The sequence below is a fragment of the Apium graveolens genome, chromosome 9 (genome assembly GCF_009905375.1).
Source record: "Apium graveolens cultivar Ventura chromosome 9, ASM990537v1, whole genome shotgun sequence".
Lineage (NCBI taxonomy): Eukaryota > Viridiplantae > Streptophyta > Magnoliopsida > Apiales > Apiaceae > Apium > Apium graveolens.
In genome coordinates, this window is record NC_133655.1 from 15675275 (window position 1) to 15698750 (window position 23476).

The 23476-nt window shown below is 36.2% G+C and overlaps 1 protein-coding gene across 1 annotated transcript; it reads right to left on the bottom strand.

Annotated features, from left to right (window-relative positions):
• Positions 1 to 19172: 19172 nt before the first annotated feature.
• LOC141685054 (PKS-NRPS hybrid synthetase cheA-like) lies at positions 19173 to 21397 on the bottom strand. Its single transcript, XM_074490178.1, has 3 exons — positions 21268 to 21397; positions 20648 to 21109; positions 19173 to 20452 (listed from the first exon to the last, which is right to left on the bottom strand). Exons 1-3 carry the CDS (start codon positions 21395 to 21397, stop codon positions 19173 to 19175), a joined length of 1872 nt encoding a protein of 623 aa, XP_074346279.1.
• Between the last annotated feature and the right edge of the window lie 2079 nt (positions 21398 to 23476).

Consider the following 23476-nt stretch of genomic DNA (forward strand, 5'->3'; position numbering starts at 1 on the left):
ACACTTAAAATAGATAGAGCCCGTAATAAAAACAAAACAAGTCTTTTATTAATATCAATGAAATCAAAATAGATTACATAAAAGTTATTCCTAAATCCTCATACATGATTGGACTTAGGACATATCTCTTTCAAATATGAGTTTGCTGATTGTCAGAATTAAGAGGTAATATTACTCATAATGTATGATGTTGATGTTGAACTTTGTAATTTGATGAGATATTCTATAATTATAATAATAAATGATAAATAGTATGATGGTTATGTATAGAAATAAGTTTATTTATAAGTTTTAGTTAAATATATGTGTATTTTATGAAATTCTATGGATGTTAAGAAGGTGTTTTGCTTATATATAAATTAATTGTCAATTTGTTTTGTTTGTCTGTGCATGTCCTGCTTAAGTTTTTATAATTTTACATATTTCACCAAATCATCAATTTATAAACACATTTATAAATTACATAAACCTTACCCGCTCACTTCTTTTTTCGTCCTTTCATTTATTTCTTCTCTTTAGTCTTTATATTCTGTAATTTTTGTGTTATTCTTTGTACTAATTATCTTTGTTCATAATTTGGTTTGTGCAGGAGATGATTATGTGTTGATGAATCATGCAAGAGTGGTTATCAAGGTATACATTTAACTTTACAACCCGCATATGCTTTTATTTTTACGTACAATTTGTACATTGAGGTAAACCAATGTTATACCATTTGATCAAAACTGTTAGGTCACACACACGCTGTAGAGGGGGTGAATACAGTGTATAGTACAATCAAATCGAACTTTAATAACTCAAGTAACAGAAAACAAACTTTATTGAAACAATAAACTTTGTTACAGTATGAAACTGTTACCTCTCAGTGATGAACAAATATCACGAGAGCTGCTAGGGTTACAATGAATAATCTTCTCGAATATGATAACACTTATAGTGTAAACCCTATGTCTGTGTTTATATACTACACAGTTACAAGATAATCGCTAATTGATATGAAATATAATTCTGCTTCCTAAAATATATCAATCAGATATCTTTTCTTCCAAGTATTCTATTCTTCATAGGATTCCTTCTTCATGCATATCTCTTCTTATGTTTATCTCGATCTTCTTTCCTTTAATCAGCTACTGTCCTTATCTGAACGTCCTTCAGCACTTAAGTTCTGATATCCATCTTCTGATGATTATCTCCTGATAATATAAGTACTGATATTCTTAAGTCCTGACTTCCAGTATACGTACTGATTCCCAGTTAAGTACTAATTTGTCCTGTTAAGTAAGATCTGAAAACTAAACATAAATCATATTAGCCATGACATTATCAAATATATCTAACAATCTCCCCCAACTTGTAAATTAGCATAATATACAAGTTTAACAGATATTTGATGATGTCAAAAACATTAAGTACAAATGCATGAGAATTAGACTAGATAACTACAACTTACAGTCCTTAAAGCTTTACCAACATTTAACTTCTGATAACAACTTCAGTCTGTACAAATATCAGAATTTAATCAGTTGTAGATCTTGACTTGGCTTCATCTTCTGATCTCTATGATGTCAGGAGTTGTTCTGAGATAGTTCTTCAACAAACATCTCTCAGCATATCTGAGTTCATCAATCATCCTCCTTTTAGCATCTTTAAGTTCTGCAGTATCTTCACCAATTTGAAAGATTGCAGCCCTGAGATCATTAATCTTAGCTTTTCTTATATATACTGATCCAGACTGATCAAATATGCCTTATCAGACTCAAGATTGAATTCCACAGCCCTGTAACCCAGAAAGGTAGTTATAATTTTAGCAGTATTGGGCTTCATTTCAACTATATCACCCTTGTGATCTCTGTACTTTGGAAGATATGTACTGTCAGACTTAACAGAATAAAGCCTTTTCTGTCTCTGAATCTGATCCTTCAAATAGTTTACAGTACTTTCTGTTAATCTGTCATTCACTTGAAGTAAGAATAGTACATGCTCCAGTTCTTCAAAATACTTCAATGGAATGACATTTTGCCTTATATGATAAACCCTACCATCTGTCATGAAGTACAACAAGATGTGTTCTTTCAAGTAGGTATGGTAAACCATTTGTACAGATTCCAGTTGATTCAATCTCTCAGGAGTTGCTCCAATACCTGGTTCACTCAAGGAAGTTGGATCATTGGTAGTGTTCTATATTCTTCTTTCATCAGCACTTCCCAATCCAGTTTTATCTCTTGCTTCCTTTCCAGTAACCACTCTTGCTTCAAAACCACTTGCAGCAGTCTTCAAAGGTTGAGTCTGTTTTGCTTTAGTGAATCCTGGTAGGAGTTTCTTTGATTTATCTTCTGATATCAAGTTAACTTGAGCTATGTCAGAGGTTACTTGCTTCTTCGAAATATCAGAACTTACTGTCTCTTTACTCTGAACAACTTGAGCCATGTCAGAGGTTGTCTTAAAAACTTTTCTTGAAGTCAGAGCAAGATCATCCTTTTCATCAGTAATTTCTTCATTCACAGGAGGCACATAAACCTTGATAGGTTCACCAACTTTTTCTTTACCCTTGGATCTTGGATCTATCTGCGGTTGTGATTTAGCCATTGTTGCTTCAGTATTTATCCTTTCCTTTATCACAATGCCTTTGAGTTTTGGAAGTGTCTTTTTACCAGAAGCTTCAGATTTAGACTTGACTTTTCTTATTTAAGTCTGGCTTCTTCTTCCATTAAACTCTCCAAGTCCATTCCTGGATTTTCCTGAAGAAATAACTATCTTGACATTTCTTCATCAAGATCTAAAAGTTCAGCAGAACTTATCCTTTTACCAGTAGCATAACTAATTCTTTTTCCAGTATCAGAACTTGTCCTGTGACTTGTGATTTCAGCTTTTCTTGATGAGAGACCTCTACCTTGACTATGACCTCTACCCATTCCAGGGTTTCCTTGATCATCCTTTTCATCATCCTTCCCCTTCAGTGTCTTATCAGTTTTGCATTTGGACTTAATTACTTTCTCCCCCTTTTTGGCATCAGCAGGTAAGAGAAGAGAGACAAACAATTCCACTGAGGCTTGGATTTCATTAAGTTGAGATTGCTGAGAAGCTTGATTTTTCAGAATATCATGAATCTGAGCTTGTTGTGACTCTTGAGTCTTCTCAATATAAGCAACTCTGTCAAAGGTAGGTTGGAAGAATTTTTTCTTGTCAATCTTCTGAACTTGTTCTTGCTTCATTAATTCTTCCCGTAAGTGATGTAACTCTGCATGAGTAGTTGAATGGAGACCTTGTAAATATTTAGTACTCAATGCAGTGACTCTAAGCTGTGTTTTGAAATCATCAGTATTTAACATCTCATCAGCTTTTGTCAAGTGCTCAGCCAAATGCTGTGCAGTTGGAGCACAGGTAACTGAGTTCCATTCCTTAGTCCACTCCTGTCCTGCAGGAGTTTCACTCCAAGGCACTGGTGCTTCTCTTATAACAAACTTCTTAACAAGTTCAGATTTAAGAACAGTTTGTTGAGGTGCATGTCCTGAAGGACCTGCTTCATCAGCATCTGCATTTGGAGCAACATCACCAGTATCTCCAGTATTTACAGCATCAGAACTTACAGAATCAGTATCTTCTGATAAAACAACAGTATGAGTAGCAATGGAGGCTTCAGTATCATCCTCTAATTGCTGATCTGGTTCCAAGTTCTGATCAACAGCCATATCCTGATGCTCACTTATATTCTGATCATCAGCATCTAGATGCAGAGAAGGTGTAGTAGATAATTCTGGAGTTTGAGCAGCATTGGGAACATGTGTTGTTGATGGATTAGTTGATGTTGGAGCTTCTAAGTAAAGTACTTCAGGCACAACCAAGTTCTGGATATCAATATCAGCACTTGTGCCTGAATCAACAGGAGATACAGTCTTAGGAGACACAGATGGTGTGTTGGTCTTTTCAGTAGCAGCTTCCTTAGTTGGAGTTAATGGAGAAGCAGTGGCTTTAGCAGATTCTGGTTCTTGTGAGATCAGAGATTCCTGATCTCCTTCCTTAGCTGCTGCTTCCTCATCATCTGAAACTGACCTTTTTGTCCTCTGTTTTTTGTATCTCTTTGAAGGTATGGATTCCTTTGGAGTTTCATCAACAGTCATTCTTCTAAGCCTTTTGAGAAGCTTAGATCCCCCAATTGCAGAATCCATCTGAGAAAGAACTTTCTCAGCTTCTTTATCAACAGGTTCTGAAGTAGGAACTTGTTCCTCACTATCAGATTCATCTCTCAAAACAATCCTCCTTCTCTTCTGAGGTGTTTGAGGAACAGTCTTTGTCCTCTTAGGCTTGGAAGATGAAGGCTTCACAGTAGGTGCTGAGGATGAAGGTTGAGCTGTCTGTGAAGTGGAAAGATATGATTTGAGATATGTCCTGAGGGTAGGTTGAGTAGTATGAGTGGTATGTTCTGATGGTTGTTGTGGTGTTTGAGATGTGGTGGTTGGTTGGACATCAGGATAAACAGATCTGTAGGTGTCAGGATCAGCATTTACTAAGATCTGTTTTACAAATTGAGGAATCTATAAAGGTCTAACCACCATTTTCTTAACATCAGCATTTACCAAATCATTAAAGGATCGTTTTGCAATTTTGAAAGATGGAGTTAAGGCAGTGGTAGGTTGGGGTTCATCAACACAACAATAGTTATAAATAAGTTGACAAAATCTAGCAAAGTAGACAACATTCCTATCTTCTGTCATCCTATCCCCAATAAAACCTATCACAGCATTTGCAAAATCAAAATGAGTTTGGTTAATGATAGCGTACCCGATGTGCTGACTCATTATAGGGATAGCATCAAAGTTTGAACACTTATTCCCAAAAGCTTTAGTGATGCAGTCAAAGAAGAAGCTCCATTCCTTTCTGATATGAGCCCGTTTCAACTGCCCAAGCTTTGCTAAACTCTGCTCATACCCCAAACTAGCCATGAACTCTTTAAGAGCTGATTCCTCCGGGGTTGAAAAAGTACATCCTTCTGGTAGATGTAGGGCCTTGCGAATTGTACCAGGAGTTACCCCATATGTAGAATCATTCACTTCGAAAACAATACTAGGAGTACCATTTGGACCACCATTATCAAAGTTTCCAGTCCTCCAAAATGTTAGAACTTGTTGGCTCGAAAAGGTTGAAGGTTGGGTCAATGCATACCCAATTTCACTGTGTGCAAGAAGATTTTGCACAAAATGCAACTCAGACGGAGCTTCAGCATTATCAAGAATTGCAGCATAGTTATTTAGAACAAATTTAGCTCCATCAATGATCAAATCCTTAGGTGCCATGAAAATAATCGAGATTTAAGAGTGCCTGTTAGGTGTTTGATAAAATGTCTATATGAAAAACCAACGTCGGGAGAAGAAAGAGAGTAAAAGCAAATAGAGAGATAAAGTATAAAAGTGAATAAAAGATTAGAAAATTCTCTCTCTGTCTTACTTATACTTTGAAAAAAATGTAACCGTTAGACACCTGTCAGATATGCAGTAATAATGAATAGTTAATGGGCACGGGAAAACAGTAATCATTACTTACCCACTTGCAGTTTTTCAAGGAAAAACCGTTCCACTCACCCAGTAATTCCATTAATCAAGGTAAATCAGTTTTAATTCAAAATTGAAACTGTTCCCACTTATTCAATTATTTTTCACTGCAACACCAATATTCTGAAAAAAAATTCGAGTGTGAATGACCAAAATAAATCAAGTGAACAAGTACTGATAATGGAAAATCAGAACTTAATTTAAATCAAAATATGAAATGGTCATCAGAATATGAATATTTATCAGGATTTATCAATGCATTACAGAACATCTCAGAGACAAGAACTTGCAAAAGAAAATTTCATTAATATATTAAGAGAATACATTCATGAAATTTAAATTACATCAGAACTTTTACAAGATTGTCCTAAGCTGTTAAACCTAACATCAACAGCCTTTGTCCTAGCTCAAGAAGCAGGGCAAGGCTGACGATTAAGAAAAATAGGAAGAAGAAAATAAATCATTTCTTCTTCCTACTCTTGACAAACAGAATAGCGAGTCTGATGATTCGCTCTTGCTGGCGGAGAGCTTCCAGCCTTTCCTCCTCCAATCGCTCCAGATGGCGATGGTAATCCATGTAGAAGAACAGGAGGTGGGTGAGTACCTCCTGGGGAACTGAGTCCCATATCTCATCAGGAATGGCAGTGACGTGCCATTCCTGCTGCCAGGCTTCACAGCTCAGCTCCATGTTGAATGTTTCATAGTTCAAAAACATGTTGTAATTGACCATGGTATTTTTGATATAAAGAGAATGAAGGTGAGTTTGTGATAAAAGAGTTGATGTGAAGGCTGATGTGAAGTAGTTGTTTATATAGGCAAAAGAATGCCAGGAGACGTAAGGAAATTTAATGCTAACAGGTAGAGTTAATTCTACCTCGTCTCCCTAGACTGGGAAGACGAAAAACAGTCATTGGAAGTGTAAGTCAGGGTTTAATGTGCACAAGTAACAAGTAAACATTACTGTACATGTACGTGAACCACTATCCCTAATGATATTGACTGTTAATATTCTACCCAAACATATTCTGATTTAAAAAGAGACTGTTTTTAGATTTTATCCATAAATAAGTCAAGTAAAGGATCAGATTTTAATATCAGAACTTAGACTTATATCAGAACTTAACAGTTATCAGAACATGATTTCTTAACTCGAAAAATGAATGCCTATCTTAGTAAGTCCTCACACAAATTCTGATATAGATTCTTCAGAACTTAATCATCAGAATGTGCAATCAGAACTTGTCCTCAGAATTTGTGCAATGTGACACAGAAACTGTTCATCTAAAATAACATAGATCACCACAGTAATTTTCATCATTCATATGGAGTGTTTAGTGTGTGCATTAAGCTAAATATCAAATAAAGAGTAAAGTCTGATTCACTTCAGTACATCTTAGAAATAAGGCATAACTAAAACTTTACTAAAAATCTGTCATTATTCTGAAACCTACTATTGAATGAGTTCATGCTTGAGTCCACCTCAACTATTTTGTGCTAATTTTGTGCATCTTTTTAAATTCCATTCTACAGTGGCTTCTCAGTGTAAGTGAGTCACGACTGCTTATCAGAATTTATGCTATTATCAGAGTATTTTTCCAGTAACCATAGAGTGTGAAAAGTCACCAAGAAAATATTTTGTTTTTCTGATGCATATTTACTTAATACCAACAATGCACTTGGGTCGTTCCTTCCACATTTTTACTCTAGATCTCAAAGGAGTACCTGATTTTAATCCTTGATTCTTTTCTTTTTCTTTTGATAAGAGAGATTTATCGGCACTTAGGACATTCAACAGATTTACTGGCATCAGAACTTAACATATGAGAAGCATTATTCTATTTTGTGACTTAGTAATAAGATAGACAAAGTAAACTCAACTAAGCTCAATATCAGAATTTGCTTGTGTCAATAGATTTCCACAGAATTAATTACTTCTAACATGGGATCCCTAGTTTATTAAAGACTACTAAGTCAGCATCTAGCACAGGTATCCTCATAGGATTGAATAGTTACATAAACAGACATATCACTATCAGAGTTTAGAAAGTTACATCAGACAACAGTCAGTACTTAAACAAGTTTTCAATTAAGCACAGAATACACAAAGAGAGTAATTTCTGTAAATACTGATCATAAAGTCTGATGCATCAGAACAAAACTAAGCAGATTTAGAAAAAAAACCTGAAACCATTCTAAGTTCATTTACCAATCTTGTAAAAGTAGCTTCACACAATGGTTTGGTGAAGATATCTGCTAGTTGTTGATCTGTTGGAACAAAGTGCAATTCCACTGTACCTTCATCTACATGTTCCCTGATGAAGTGGTACCTGATGCTGATGTGCTTTGTCATTGAGTGTTGAATTGGATTACCTGTCATAGCAATAGCACTTTGATTATCACAGTAAATATGAATTTTGAAATATGTTAACCCATAATCCAGTAACTGATTCTTCATCCAAAAAAACTGTGCACAACAGCTTCCTGCAACAATGTACTCTGCTTCTGCAATTGATGTGGAAATTGACTTTTGTTTCTTGCTAAACCAAGAAACTAATCTGCCTCCAAGAAATTGGCAGCTTACACTTGTGCTTTTCCTGTTAATTTTGCAACCTGCAAAATCTGCATCTGAGTAACCTATTAGTTTAAAATCTGATTCTCTAGAATACCACAATCCCAGATCAACTGTTCCCTTAAGATACTTGAATATTCTTTTTACAGCTGTTAAGTGAGGTTCTCTTGGATCTGCTTGAAATCTTGCACAAAGACAGGTAGCATACATGATATCAGGTCTACTAGCAGTTAGATAGAGTAGAGAGCCAATCATACCTCTGTAATCAGTAATATCTACTGATTTACCAGTATCCTTGTCCAGTTTTGTTGCAGTGGCCATGGGAGTGGATGCACTTGAACAATATTGCATTCCAAATTTCTTCAGCAAGTTTCTGGTGTACTTAGTTTGACAAATAAAAGTGCGTTCTTCATTCTGCTTGACTTGAAGGCCCATAAAATAGCTAAGTTCCCCCATCATACTCATCTGATACCTTGACTGCATCAATTTGGCAAACTTCTTGCAAAGTCTGTCATTTGTAGACCCAAAAATGATATCATCAACATAAATCTGGACCAGAAGTAAGTCCTTTCCATGGTTGAGGTAGAACAGTGTTTTTTCTATAGTTCCTCTGTTAAATCCACTTTCCAGAAGAAACTGAGCTAAAGTCTCATACCATGCTCTAGGAGCTTGCTTAAGTCCATAAAGTACTTTATCAAGCCTGTAGACATAATCTGGATATTTGGAATCTACAAAGCCTGAAGGTTGTTCAACATATACTTTTTCCTCCAATTCTCCATTGAGAAAATCACTTTTCACATCCATTTGAAAGATAGTAAACTTTTTGTGAGCAGTATAAGCCAAAAATATCCTTATGGCTTCCAATCTAGCAACTGGTGCAAATGTTTCATCATAATCAATTCCCTCCTGTTGAGAGTATCCTTTTGCAACCAGCCTTGCCTTATTCTTTGTAATTATGCCATCACTATCAGTTCTGTTTCTGAATACCCATTTTATACCAACAACAGATCTGTTCTTTGGTCTTGGCACTAGGATCCAGACTTTGTTCCTTTCAAATTCATTTAACTCTTCCTACATTGCTTGCACCCAATCAGCATCTTGAAGAGCTTCTTCCACTTTCTTTGGCTCAGTCTGAGAAAGAAAAGAATTGTAAAGACATTCGTTTGAAGTACCTGTTCTAGTTCTGACACCTGCATCAGGATTTCCAATTATCAAATCAGGTGTATGTGATTTAGTCCACTTCCTTGCAGATGGAAGGTTTTCTCTAGAACTGGATGCTCCCCCATGATCCATGCTGTCTTTATTTTCATTTTCTGATGTTCCCCCTGAAATTATGCTCTCTGAGTTGGATTCTTCAGAATTTAGATTTTCAGTACTATCAGAACTTGGCTTATCAGAACTTGACGAATCAGAACTTGAAGAGCCAGATGTATGTTCTGATGCTTCTTGAGATGTGGTAAGATCTTGAGTATGCCCCCCCTGCATAGGTGCATCTTCCTTTGGCGTAGTCACCACAGTTTCAATAACATCAGAGTTTAATCCATTAGAGTTTGCAGTATCAGGACTTATATTGTCAGGATTTTCAGTATCAAAATTTGAGTCTTCATTTTCAAATCTCAGCTGATCATGATCAATAAAATCTTCAAGTCCAGTAATCTTCTTATCATCAAAAGAGACATTGATAGATTCCATGACCACTCTTGTTCTCAAGTTATAGACTCTGAAGGCTTTTGTGGAAAGTGGATATCCAACAAAGATTCCTTCATCAGCTTTTAAATCAAATTTAGATAGCTGTTCAGGATGAGTCTTAAGCACGAAACACTTGCATCCAAATACATGAAAATACTTCAGATTTGGCTTCTTTTTCTTCACTATCTCATATGGTGTTTTTCCTTGCTTGTTAATGAGTGTTGCATTTTGAGTAAAACAAGCAGTCTGCACAGCTTCAGCCCAGAAATAGGTTGGAAGCTTTGCTTCTTCAAGCATTGTACGTGCAACTTCAATGAGAGTTCTATTCTTTCTTTCAACAACTCCATTTTGTTGTGGAGTTCCAGGAGCAGAGAATTCCTGCTTGATTCCATGGTTTTTGCAGAACTCTTCCATTATCAGATTCTTGAACTCAGTACCATTATCACTCCTTATATTTTTCACAGAATCTTTGACCAATTTATCCAGTTGCCTGACATGATCAATCAAGATAGATGTAGTTTCACTTTTTGTGTGCAAGAAATACACCCATGTGTATCTGGTGAACTCATCCACTATGACCATAACATATTTCTTCTTTGCAATAGACATGACATTGACTGGACCAAATAGATCAACATGTAGTAGGTGATAAGGCTCAAGAATTGATGATTCAGTCTTGCTCTTGAATGAGGATTTTCTTTGTTTAGCCTTTTGACAAGAGTCACAAAGGCCACCAGGAGCAAATACTGACTTTGGCAGTCCTCTCACAAGATCTTTCTTGACCAACTCATTTATATTATTGAAATTTAAATGAGAGAGTTTCTTGTGCCAATTCCAGCTTTCTTCCATTGATGCTCTACTCATCAGACAGATTGCAGAACCATCAGTACTTGTTGAAAGCCTAGCTTCATAAATGTTACCACGCCTATATCCTTTCAGAACAACTTTGCCTATAGATTTACTCACAACTTCACAGTGTTCTTCAAAGAAATCAACATGATAACCTCTGTCACAGATTTGAATTATACTCCGCAGATTATGTTTAAGTCCTGAGACCAGAGCTATTTCTTTAATGATGACATTCCCAAGATTGATATTGCCATATCCCAAAGTTTTTCCAATGTTGCCATCTCCATAAGAAACACTTGGGCCAGCTTTCTCCACAAAGTCTGATAGCAGGGCTTTATTTCCATTCATATGTCCTGAACATCCACTGTTCAGAACTAGGATGTTTTTCCTGTTGCCCTTTGATTCAGCAGCTTCAGAACTGCTTTCAGCACTTGCCTTATCAGCATTTGCCATCAAGGCATAATTCTCCTCACTTTCAGAATCTGAGGTGTCTGTCCAGCTTTTCTTCTTTGTGACAAGAGCCTTGCCTTTGTCACTCTTCACTTTCTTGCAATCAGGAGATATGTGGCCTTTCTCACCACAGTTGTAGCATTTGACATTTGTATAATCTCCACTGTCAGACTTTCCACCTCTGCTCTCAGATCTTCTGAAATTCTTCTTATCAGAACTTGTGCCTTTCCTGGAAAACTTATTTCCCTTTCTGAACTTTCTGTATGCAATCTTTGTGATCCCTTTCACCATAAGAGCACACAGCTTTATCATCTCTTCATTAGCATCCGTCTCAGGCAAGCTTTCAGATTCTGAGTCATCAACACTTTCAGAACTTGATGACTCAGTATCAGTCTTTGTGAAAAGAGTTTTACCCTTGTCTTTCCTTGAGGTAGCTGCCTTGGGGGATTCTTCTTCAGCCTTAAGAGCAACTGTCCTTGACTTTCCTCCTTTCCTCTTGCTTCTTTGTTCCATCTCAAGTTCATGAGTCTTGAGCATTCCATAAATTTCATCAAGAGTTATTTCATCAAGATTATAGTTGTCTCTTATTGTTGTAGCCTTCAAATCCCAGCATTTAGGAAGAGCTAACAGGAATTTAAGGTTTGAATCTTCAAGATCATACTTCTTATCAACCAGTGACAGATCATTCAAGAGTTTCACAAATCTATCATATAAATCAGTCAATGACTCATTAGCCTTTGAGTCAAAGTGTTCATACTCTTGAGTGAGTATTGTCTTCCTGTTCTTCTTAATCGTATCAGTTCCCTGACACCTTGTTTCCAGAGCATCCTATATCTCCTTTGCAGTCTTGCAGTTTATTACCCTGTTTGACATTACATTATCAATGACACTATGCAGTAAGTGTCGTACCTTAGCATCCTTAGCAATTGATGCGATATCTTCAGCAGTGTAATCACTCTTCTCCTTTGGTACAGTCTTTGCTGCTTTACCTGCAACTGCAACAGCAAGCTTGGTTGGTTTGTGAGGCCCTTCCTTGATTCTATCAAGATATTCTGGATCTGTCGCTTCCAGAAACATGGTCATCCTCACCTTCCATATGGGATATTCAGATGGTCTGAATATGGGAACTCTGATGGTCTCATATCGACTTTGAATTTGTGTCTTTGGAGGTTCTTCAGTTTTGTTGGGATTAGTTGGAGTTTCTGTTTCAGACATGATTGTGTTTGGATCTTAAACTCCATGATTGTGTAGGCTGTACTTTGGGTTGTCATGTTAAAAAATGGGGAGGAAGATATTGAAAGGAGGAGGACGCGCCCAAGGCGCATGACACGCCCTGATAAGTAAAAATAACGGGATAAGCTGTACAGGTAATAAGGTTGCCATGCAAGGAGAATATGTGTATTTTACAAGGGGAGGATGCGTCCTGCCTCCTGGAGATGCACACTTTGGGATGGTTGAGCTTGTTCCCATTCAGGACAAAGTCTTGCCTTATTCCTTGTAATTATGCCATCACTGTCAGTTTTGTTTCTGAATATCCACTTTGTACCAACAACAGATCTATTCTTTGGTCTTGGTACTAGGGTCCAGACTTTGTTTCTTTCAAATTCATTTAACTCTTCCTGCATTGCTTGCACCCAATCAGCATCTTGAAGAGCTTCTTCCACTTTCTTTGGCTCAGTCTGAGAAAGAAAAGAATTGTAAAGACATTCATTTGAAGTACCTGTTCTAGTTCTGACACCTGCATCAGGATTTCCAATTATCAAATCAGGTGTATGTGATTTAGTCCACTTCCTTGCAGATGGAAGGTTTTCTCTAGAACTGGATGCTCCCCCATGATCCATGCTGTCTTCATTTTCATTTTCTGATGCTCCCCCTGAAACTATGCTCTCTGAGTTGGATTTTTCAGTATTTAGTTTTTCAGAACTATCAGAACTTGGCTTATCAGAACTTGACGAATTAGAACTTGAAGAGCCAGATGTATGTTCTGATGCTTCTTGAGATGTGGTAAGATCTTGAGTATGCTCCCCCTGCATAGGTGCATCTTCCTTTGGCGTAGTCACCACAGTTTCAATAACATCAGAGTTTAATCCATCAGAGTTTGCAGTATTAGGACTTAGATTGTCAGGATTATCAGTATCAGAATTTGAGTCTTCATTTTCAAATCTCAGCTGATCATGATCAATAAAGTCTTCAAGTTCAGTAATCTTCTTGTCATTAAAAGAGACATTGATAGACTCCATGACCACTCTTGTTCTCAAGTTATAGACTCTGAAGGCTTTTGTGGAAAGTGGATATCCAACAAAGATTCCTTCATCAGCTTTTAGATCAAATTTGGATAGCTGTTCAGGATGAGTCTTAAGAACAAAACACTTGCATCCAAATACATGAAAATACTTCAGATTTGGCTTCTTTTTCTTCACCATCTCATATGGTGTCTTTCCTTGCTTGTTAATGAGTGTAGCATTTTGAGTAAAACAAGCAGTCTGCACAGCTTCAGCCCAGAAATAGGTTGGAAGCTTTGCTTCTTCAAGCATTGTACGTGCAGCTTCAATGAGAGTTCTATTCTTCCTTTCAACAACTCCATTTTACTGTGGAGTTCCAGGAGCAGAGAATTCCTGCTTGATTCCATGGTTTTTGCAGAACTCTTCCATTATCAAATTCTTGAACTCAGTGCCATTATCATTCCTTATTGTCTTCACAGAATCTTTGACCAATTTATCCAGTTGTTTGACATGATCAATCAAGATAGATGCAATTTCACTTTTTGTGTGCAAGAAATACACTCATGTGTATCTGATGAACTCATCTACTATGACCAAGGCATATTTCTTCTTTGCAATAGACATGACATTCACTGGACCAAATAGATCAACATGTAGTAGATGATAAGGCTCAAGAATTGATGATTCAGTTTTGCTCTTAAATGAGGATTTTCTTTGTTTGGCCTTCTGACAAGAATCACAAAGGCCATCAGGAGCAAATACTGACTTTGGCAGTCCTCTCACAAGATCTTACTTGACCAACTCATTTATATTGTTGAAATTTAAATGAGAGAGTTTCTTGTGCCAATTCCAGCTTTCTTCAATTGATGCTCTACTCATCAGACAGATTGCGGAACCATCAGTACTTGTTAAAAGCTTAGCTTCATAAATGTTACCACGCCTGTATCCTTTCAGAACAACTTTGCCTTTAGATTTACTCATAACTTCACAGTGTTCTTCAAAGAAATCAACATGATAACCTCTATCACAGATTTGAGTTATACTCAGCAGATTATGTTTAATTCCTGAGACCAGAGCTACTTCTTTAATGATGACATTCCCAAGATTGATATTGCCATATCCCAATGTTTTTCCAATGTTGCCATCTCCATAAGAAACACTTGGGCCAGCTTTCTCCACAAAGTCTGATAGCAGGGCTTTATTTCCAGTCATATGTGTGAACATCCACTGTCCAGAACCAAGATGTTTTTCCTGTTGTCCTGCAATCACAAAGACCACTAATGATTAGTTTTAAGGACCCAGACTTGCTTGGATCCTTTGGCCTTATCAAGTTTGTTAACATTTGCAGCGGATTTAACATCAGAGTTTATGTTAACATTTTTCTTATCAGAACTTACACTATCAGACTTTGAATCAGAATTTACACTAGAAGGAACAATGGAAACTTTCTTTAAAGAAGGTTTTATTTGATAATAATCATAGTACAAACTATGATATTCCTTACAAGTATAAATGGAATGCCATAAACTACCACAATGAAAACATGAATTTTGTGGCTTATATCTAACAGACTGACTCTTAACTCCTGACTTTGAAGGTAAGGAGTTTATGTTCTTATTCTTCCTGCAAAAAGAGGCCAGATGGTTAGAACTTCCACAATTATGACACGTTTTCCTAGGAGCTTTAGGAACAGGCTTATAATCATTGCTTTTATTCACACCTTCCTTTCCATTCCTATTTTTTCTAGGTGATTTTACCTTGTTTGTGTTCTTAACATCTTTCAGCTTATGCTGAAGCTGCTTCTTAGTCATTAAACCAATGTTTACTTCAGCTGTCTTTTCCTGTTTAAGTTTGTCAGAAGTTAATCCCTATTTAACTTCTGATTTCTCATTATCAGACTTTACTGCTACAAACTTAACAGGTTTTAACTTTGGCTTTTGCTAAACAACAGACTTAATTTCTACAGTTCCTTTATCACTCTTATCCTCTCCATAACCTAAGCCCTCTTTCCAGTTTTCACTATTTAGCAAATTTTGAGTTGTTCTGCCAGAGTTAGTCCAAGTCCTGATAATCTCTCTTTCCTTTTCTAACTCAGTTTTTAGAGATTCATTCATTTTTAGCACTTCATCCCTAACATAAAAAGCATCATCTCTATCCTTCTGAGTTTGATGGAACATAACTAACTCTTTTTCTAAGAAATCATTTCTTTTCTTAAAAGCAAGATTTTCAGAAGTTAATCTTTCACATGTTAAAGTTTGATCTCTATAACTAACAAACATGGTTTTAAGATATCTTCTCAACTCATTAATATCATCAGTATGAAAAGCATAAGTAGTCTGAGGTACCTTTGATTCAGCAGCTTCAGAACTGCTTTCAGCACTTGCTTTATCAGCATTTGCCATCAAAGCATAATTCTCCTCATTTTCAGAGTCTGAGGTGTATGTCCAGCTTTTCTTCTTTGTGACAAGAGCCTTGCCTTTGTCACCCTTCACTTTCTTGCAATCAGGAGATATGTGGCCTTTCTTACCACAGTTATAGCATTTGACATTGGTATAATCTCCTCTGTCAGACTTTCCTCCTCTGCCCTCAGATCTTCTGAAATTCTTCTTATCAGAACTTGTGCTTTTCCTGGAAAACTTCTTTCCCTTCCTGAACTTCCTGTATGCAATCTTTGTGATCCCTTTCACCATAAGAGCACACAGCTTCATCATCTCCTCATCAGCATCAGTCTCAGGCAAGCTTTCAGAATCTGAGTCATCATCACTTTCAGAACTTGATGACTCAGTATCAGACTTTGTGAAAAGAGCTTTACCCTTGTCTTTCCTTGAGGTAGCTGCCTTGGGGGATTCTTCTTCAGCCTTAAGAGCAACAGTCCTTGACTTTCCTCCTTTCCTCTTGCTTCTTTGTTCCATCTCAAGTTCATGAGTCTTGAGCATTCCATATATTTCATCAAGAGTTGTTTCATCAAGATTGTAGTTGTCTCTTATTGTTGTTGCCTTCAAATCCCAGCATTCAGGAAGAGCTAACAGGAATTTAAGGTTTGAATCTTCAAGATCATACTCCTTATTAACCAGTAACAAATCATTCAAGAGTTTGACAAATCTATCATATAAATCAGTCAATGATTCATTAGCCTTTGAGTCAAAGTGTTCATACTCTTGAGTGAGTTTAGTCTTCCTGTTCTTTTTAATTATATCAGTTCCCTGACACCTTGTTTCCAGAGCATCCCATATCTCCTTTGCAGTCTTGCAGTTAATTACCCTGTTTGACATTACATTATCAATGGCACTATGCAGTAAGTGTCGTACCTTAGCATCCTTAGCAATTGATGCGATATCTTCAACAGTATAATCACTCTTCTCCTTTGGTACAGTCTTTGCTTCTTCACCTGCAACTGCAACAGCGAGCTTGGTTGGTTTGTGAGGTCCTTCCTTGATTCTATCAAGATATTCTGGATCTGTAGCTTCCAGAAACATGGTCATCCTCACCTTCCATATGGCATATTCAGATGGTCTCAGTATGGAAACTCTGATGGTCTCATACCGACTTTGAATTTTTGTCTTTGAAGGTTCTTCAGTTTTGGTAGGATTAGTTGGAGTTTCTGTGTCAGACATGATTGTGTTTGGATCTTAAATTGTTTGTGCGTTAACAGATAGGTCACACACACACTGTAGAGGGGGTGAATACAGTGTAAAGTACAATCAAATCGAACTTTAATAATTCAAGTAACAGAAAACAAACTTTATTGAAATAATAAACTCTGTTACAGTATGGAACTGTTACCTCTCAGTGATGAACAAATATCACGAGAGCTGCTAGGGTTACAATGAATAATCTTCTCGAATATGATAACACTTATAGTGTAAACCCTATGTCTGTGTTTATATACTACACAGTTATAAGATAATTGCTAATTGATATGGAATATAATTCTGCTTCCTAAAATATATCAATCAGATATCTTTTCTTCCAAGTATTCTATTCTTCATAGAATTCCTTCTTCATGCATATCTTTTCTTATGTTTATCTCGATCTTCTTTCCTTTAATCAGCTGCTGTCCTTATCTGAACGTCCTTCAGTACTTAAGTTCTGATATCCATCTTCTGATGATTATCTCCTGATAATATAAGTACTGATATCCTTAAGTCCTGACTTCCAGTAAGTACTGATTTATCCTGTTTAAGTAAGATCTGAAAACTAAACATAAATCATATTAACCATGACATTATCAAATATATCTAACAAAATCTATTTTTTTTACGATAATGGTACTTGCATTAATTATAAAGCTTCAGAACAAATTAAATGATGAATCAAGTCAGGAGCAATAACATGCCACCCCTGAAAATCTGACATAGAATGAGTCGCCTTTACTAAAGCATAAGCAACTACATTCGCAGATCTATGTGCAAAACACACTAACATTTCCTCAAAGTATTGGAACAACTCAATACAATCCTTAACAATTGTATGAAAAAATGATCTATCATGTACTCCTTTACATGCTCTAGCAAGGACTCGCGAGTCTGTTTCAAAGATAGAGTACCGGAGTCCCTTGTCTCGAAGCCATATCATAGTCTCTCTCAAGCACACTGCCTCGGCTTCACTTGGTGGTAATAAGACATCCTGTCTCCTACTCATGGCCATAAGGAATTGTCCATCTGTCCCTTGAACAATGCTACCCAATCTAATGCAGTCAATGTCCTCAAACAATGCAGCATCAATGTTAACTTTTACCCAAGGATGCTGCAGTTTCTCCCATTTTCGAATTGCAATCGGTGCACTTGTGCTTGTAGATGATGATATTTGTTGTGCATGAGCCATTTTCCATTCATCGAGAAGGTTTAAAGCAGCTGCTTTGATTCCAAAGATAGACATATTGATTTTCTCCTAAATCCACTTATTTCGTCTATTCCAAATGCTCCAACATGCTACTGCTAGCAAAGTACACTGTTCTTTGTTACTTCTGTCAAAACTTCTGCAGATCACATGAAATACGTTCCCTCCCAGTGATAGTGATGAGCTAATATGAGCAGCTTCATCGCTGCCCAATTAGTGTCTTGGGACTAACAAAATGGCAAATGGACTGACATAAGTGGGAAAATTGACTGGATGAATATTAAAAAAACAGGGCATGGCCACCCAAGTGACCATGACCACTTCTGCCAATTCCGTTACTTTTTAGTATTTTAATGTATGATTTTATCAATTCATCTCTACAAATATAATGTAATATAAAGAGAGAGGACCCTGTAAATGTGGCAAGTGGGCAGATAGGGTTGGAGGTACTTGCCCACTTCATCCCTCCTATCCTGTTTTTCCACCTGGCTGACAGAATTATTTTAAAGTAACAAAATGGTTAGGCAGCATTGCAGCTGCTCTAATGTCTTGAAGCCCAACTTCCCTCCAAACTGTAACTATTATTTGACACTCAAACAATACATGCTAATCTGTTTCATGACAAAATATTAAAAGACGAAATATATTAAAAGTTTTGGTACAATACTTATTGGGAATTGATAAATAAGCTCCTGATTTTACTATTTAAGCTCCAAATCTTATTTTTAAGTTCTAAATGCCAGAACTACCCTTCTCTTTCTCTTGTGATATAATCATAAAAATAAAATACTGGACTTCTTTTCTAAATAATACTAGCACAAAAGATTGCCCCAAGGTATAAGTATAATAAAGATTAAAACAAGGGCGAATTTAAATTTCCAACAAAAATGACCATAATCACAAAAGATTAATGCATCCAAATCTCGTCTCAAATCATAACACGTCAGGTCTAATATGCCAAAATAAATTAACTACTTAAGCTATGAAAATAAGATAAGCATCAGTCTTCTAGATGCCTTGCATTTTTCCTGAACAAGTACGAGAATTATGTCCAGTACCTTGACATTTACTACACTTTCTCATGTCATGAACCTCAAAAGCTGATGGATCACGGGTTGTAGAGCTCTTATTTTTCTTATTTTTTGAGCCAATTGGACGCCCTTTATGCGGAATCATCTTTGGTTCAAGTATTACAGGAGGTGCAGCATCAAGAAATTGAGTAATTTGTCTTCTACTGTCTTCTTTTTGTACCAAAGGTAGCTTCTGGTATTTATCTTGAAATTCTTTAAGGAGAATGTCAATGTCATCATTTCGACGATTTAGTGAATTAATACTACCAATGAATGATTTTGTATCAATCCTCCATTGTGGATGAATGTCACTGAGATGCAATACACCTTCTTTGCTCAATTCTTTTATCTTGTGTGCACATGGAAGTCCCATAGAATTTGAAAAATGAGACTTGCAAGTGTCGATCAAAGCTCCCGGCGTTGTTGCTAACTCATATTGTTTATATAACTGACTAAGAGAAAATACTGAAATGCGACAAACAAGTTCTCGAAATAAAGGAATACGAAACTTATGTGGCACACGCACCTTTTCGCTTGCAACTCTTGCTTTGATTTCTTGGTACTGATTTTCGATTGCAAGAGAAATCTTATCTTTTACATCATGAAAATCACTTGTAGAAATATTCAGATATTGCTTCAGAACAGCATGAGCACCTTCTGCCCTTGAACTAGCATGATTACCCAAGTGCATAAAATTATTTGTCCATGCAAACACAAATCTCTCCTTATACGGAATCCATGTAGTGTTAATGTAATTCAATAAAGACTTTTTTTCTATATATTGAGCTTCAAAAGAATTCATATTTTGCTCAAAAGATGACTGATCAGGAGATTGAATCAAGTTTGTCCAAGTTGATGTAAATGTATCCCATCCCACTTTATCGAAAAATCCTTTACATTTTGCAAGGATATTTTTCTCAATATGCCAAATACAGAGAAGATGTCCTGTATTTGGGAAAACAACTTTTATAGCATTCATCAAAGTAAGCTCTCTGTCAGAAATAATTACCTGAGGCTGGATCCCATCTAAAATTTTGTTAAACCTTTTCAGTGCCCAGATATAATCACTTTCTTCCTCCTTTCGCAAAAAAGCAAAGCAAGAATAAAATGAACCATTGAAACTATTCATTCCAACAACATCAAGTAGTGGCATTTTGAACTTGTTCGTCTTATACGTGCAATCCATGACAAAGACATTAGAATAGGTCTTTGTGATTTCTATAGAAAGAGGATGTACAAAAAACAAGTGAGTCAGATGTCCTTTCTCATCACGCTCAATATCATAAATGAAATTACTTTGACCAAATTCTTCAAACAAAGCCTGAATATTTGAACGCTCATTCAAGCTTTCTCTTTTAATTTTTGCACGAACGTTGTACAAAGTCCTAGAAATTGCTTGCAGATTCTAATTACTTTGTCGGAGCGATGTAAGTATCTGACGCGGTGGAATACCTGCTCTTGTCATCTCCTGAATTCGCTGAATCTCCTCATTACTGAAACGACGACAATAAGGATGACCAGACATGTCTCTTGAAGCTTCATGATTATGAGACAAGTTTTTTATGTCTAATTTCCATACGCCATCTCTTTTTCTTTTTCCCCAAACTTCAAAAGGACAATCTATTAATCTAGATCCAGTCACTTTTCTTTTTTTTTCCTCGGGTGGTTTCTTTGATTGATATTTGCCTCCCCTATCGCATCCAATAATGATGTAACAATCTGTTTTCGACTTTTTAATCTTTGTCACAAATCCTTGCTTAAAAATAATTTCACGAACATTACTGAGAAGTTCCTCACGAGTTGAAAAATTATTTGTTGAAATAAATAATAGTGTATCACACCCATTTATGCTTTGATTTTCAATTGTAGAATCATCTAATACAAATGACAATGATAAAAAAAATCAACAAAAATTATGCATGATGCAGAATATATATAAATTAAGAATAAATCTTAGATTTCTACATAGTGAATATGTCAAAATAATTCATTCAAAATCACACTTTTGGAGTAAAACCTAGTTATAGAATTACCTTTTTCATTAATCTGATTTCCATGCCCCAACTCATATGATTCATAGAGTTCTTCCACATTTTTCGTTCGAAGAAGTTGGATTATATCATTAAGATCTGCTAAAACTTCGTCTCCAGTTTCTTCATCCATGCTTTGTGTTTTTTGGAGAAGAAATTATTAGAAGACAGAAGGTTTATGTAATGAAATAATTTAGGGGAGTGTTGTTTGGCAAAGAGCCTTGAATACAGGATTTTTTTATTATAATACAAGAGAAAGAGAAGGGTAGTTCTGACATTTAGAACTTAAAAATAAGATTTGGAGTTTAAATAGTAAAATGAGGAGCTTATTTATCAATTCCCTACTTATTTTTTGGTACACGCTGAATCTACCGGAGTACCCTTAATCATATTTTTTATCGAATTATCCTTACTTATATTCTTAATTAATCATTAGTACTTATTTTGGTACACACTGAATTTACCGGAGTACCCTTAATCATATTTTTTATCGAATTATCGTTACTTATATTCTTTTATTATATTTTTCTATTAATATTTAATATTATAAAAAATTGGCAAGGAGTACGACATAGCGATGTTCCGGTGTGCTAATCTTATGTAATAGAGTTTTATTATATTAATAACCCTAATATGCACCATCTATTCTTTTATATCAAAACCTAATTATAAAATTTAGATTTCCGTCATTTTTTGATAATTATATTATAATATTATTAATAATAATTAATCAAGTACCCTTTTTAACTTAAATAGGTGTATAAATTAACTTTGTCGGCTAAAACACAATAACTTTTATAATCTATTATCTATTATATATATAATAGAGCAACTAGGGGTTTATGAGACATTTTATTCATTCTGAAATTACTATTTTGCCCCCACATTATATTATTGACGTTGTAGTTAATACGCATGTATTAATTGTATCTAATTTATGTACATGTATTAGTTAGTCATTATTACATATAATTTTTACAATTTCATTATTTGTATTAACAAGTAAGTAATCTATATTAATTTTATATTTATTATTTTGAGGAGATATATCCACTATACCGATTATATTCAAGGAAAACAACGCTTTTAGAGTTAGTGGATCTGAGCACGAAAAATGTAAAATAATTTTTAATGATAGAGGTAATGGAGATTATTATAAGAACATTGTTCGATCAAAACTAAACATAAATAGAGACGGACTGGAGTTTTCGTTAATGATAAATTGATTTTGACAATGATTGTTAATCGTAGGGTGAAGGAATTTGTATATGAATTTAGAACAAATACAAATGTGAATTGTTTATAAAATAAACTATGGGGTTTGTTAGACATTTTATTCATGTTGAAATTAATATATTTCCCCATATTATTATATATTAATGACATTTTTTTTAATGCGTAAGTATTAATTGTTGTTATGCCCGCTTTCGGCCATGGGCCCTAAACAGGTCCCTGTGGGTGTACTAAATAGCTGGACTCTCGTGTGTGGGCTAGAACCATGGATTTATATGACTTGGGCCAGCACATGCGGGCTGGGCCCGTAACATGCGAGCTGGACTCAAACATGCGAGCTGGGCTCAAGTGATGACATGAGAGCTGGAATCAAACATGCGAGCTGGGCTCAAGTGATGACATGAGAGATGGGCTCAAACACGCGAGTTGGGCTCAAATGAGGACATGCGAGCTGGGCTCACACATGAAAGGTGAGCTCACATTTGTCATTTGGGCTCTCATATGCGAGCTAAGCTCGGTTGTGCCCACGCGAGGTGGGCTTAGGTGCCTTCATGCGAGGTGGGCTTAGCTGCCCACACACGGGCTGAGCTCATGAGCCCACATTTTATAGAAACAGAGGTAACATTATATTTATTGTTTGAAGGCGGTGCGGGCCGAGGTGACCAGGCCGGCCCGCATCGAAAGACTTTGTGTGCAACATGGAAAGTGACTCATAGATGACTGAGTTGCTCGTAGATTTTGGGGTCGACACGGGTTGTTCCTACAATCACGGGAAGGATTGCGGAGATGCCGCGAGATTGTAGGAAGCGTGTGGAGCCGATCGAGATTTACGTGACTAATTGGCTGAAGGCCTGACTTTATCGTGGGCTTGGGCTGCACGGGCTGAAGAGTCCTAACCCTAGCCTACGTGACTTGTTCCCCAAGAACTACGTGAGGCTTGATCCCTATAAATAGGGTACGTAGGCACTTGTATGAGGGA

Coding starts and splice junctions, on each gene's coding strand:
- LOC141685054 (XM_074490178.1), bottom strand. CDS start 21,397: ATGGATGAAGAAACTGGAGACGAAGTTTTAGCAGATCTTAATGATATA. Junction 21,110..21,267: donor AAATCAGATTAATGAAAAAG/GTAATTCTATAA, acceptor CATTTGTATTAG/ATGATTCTACAATTGAAAAT. Junction 20,453..20,647: donor ACTTACATCGCTCCGACAAA/GTAATTAGAATC, acceptor CTCTTTCTATAG/AAATCACAAAGACCTATTCT.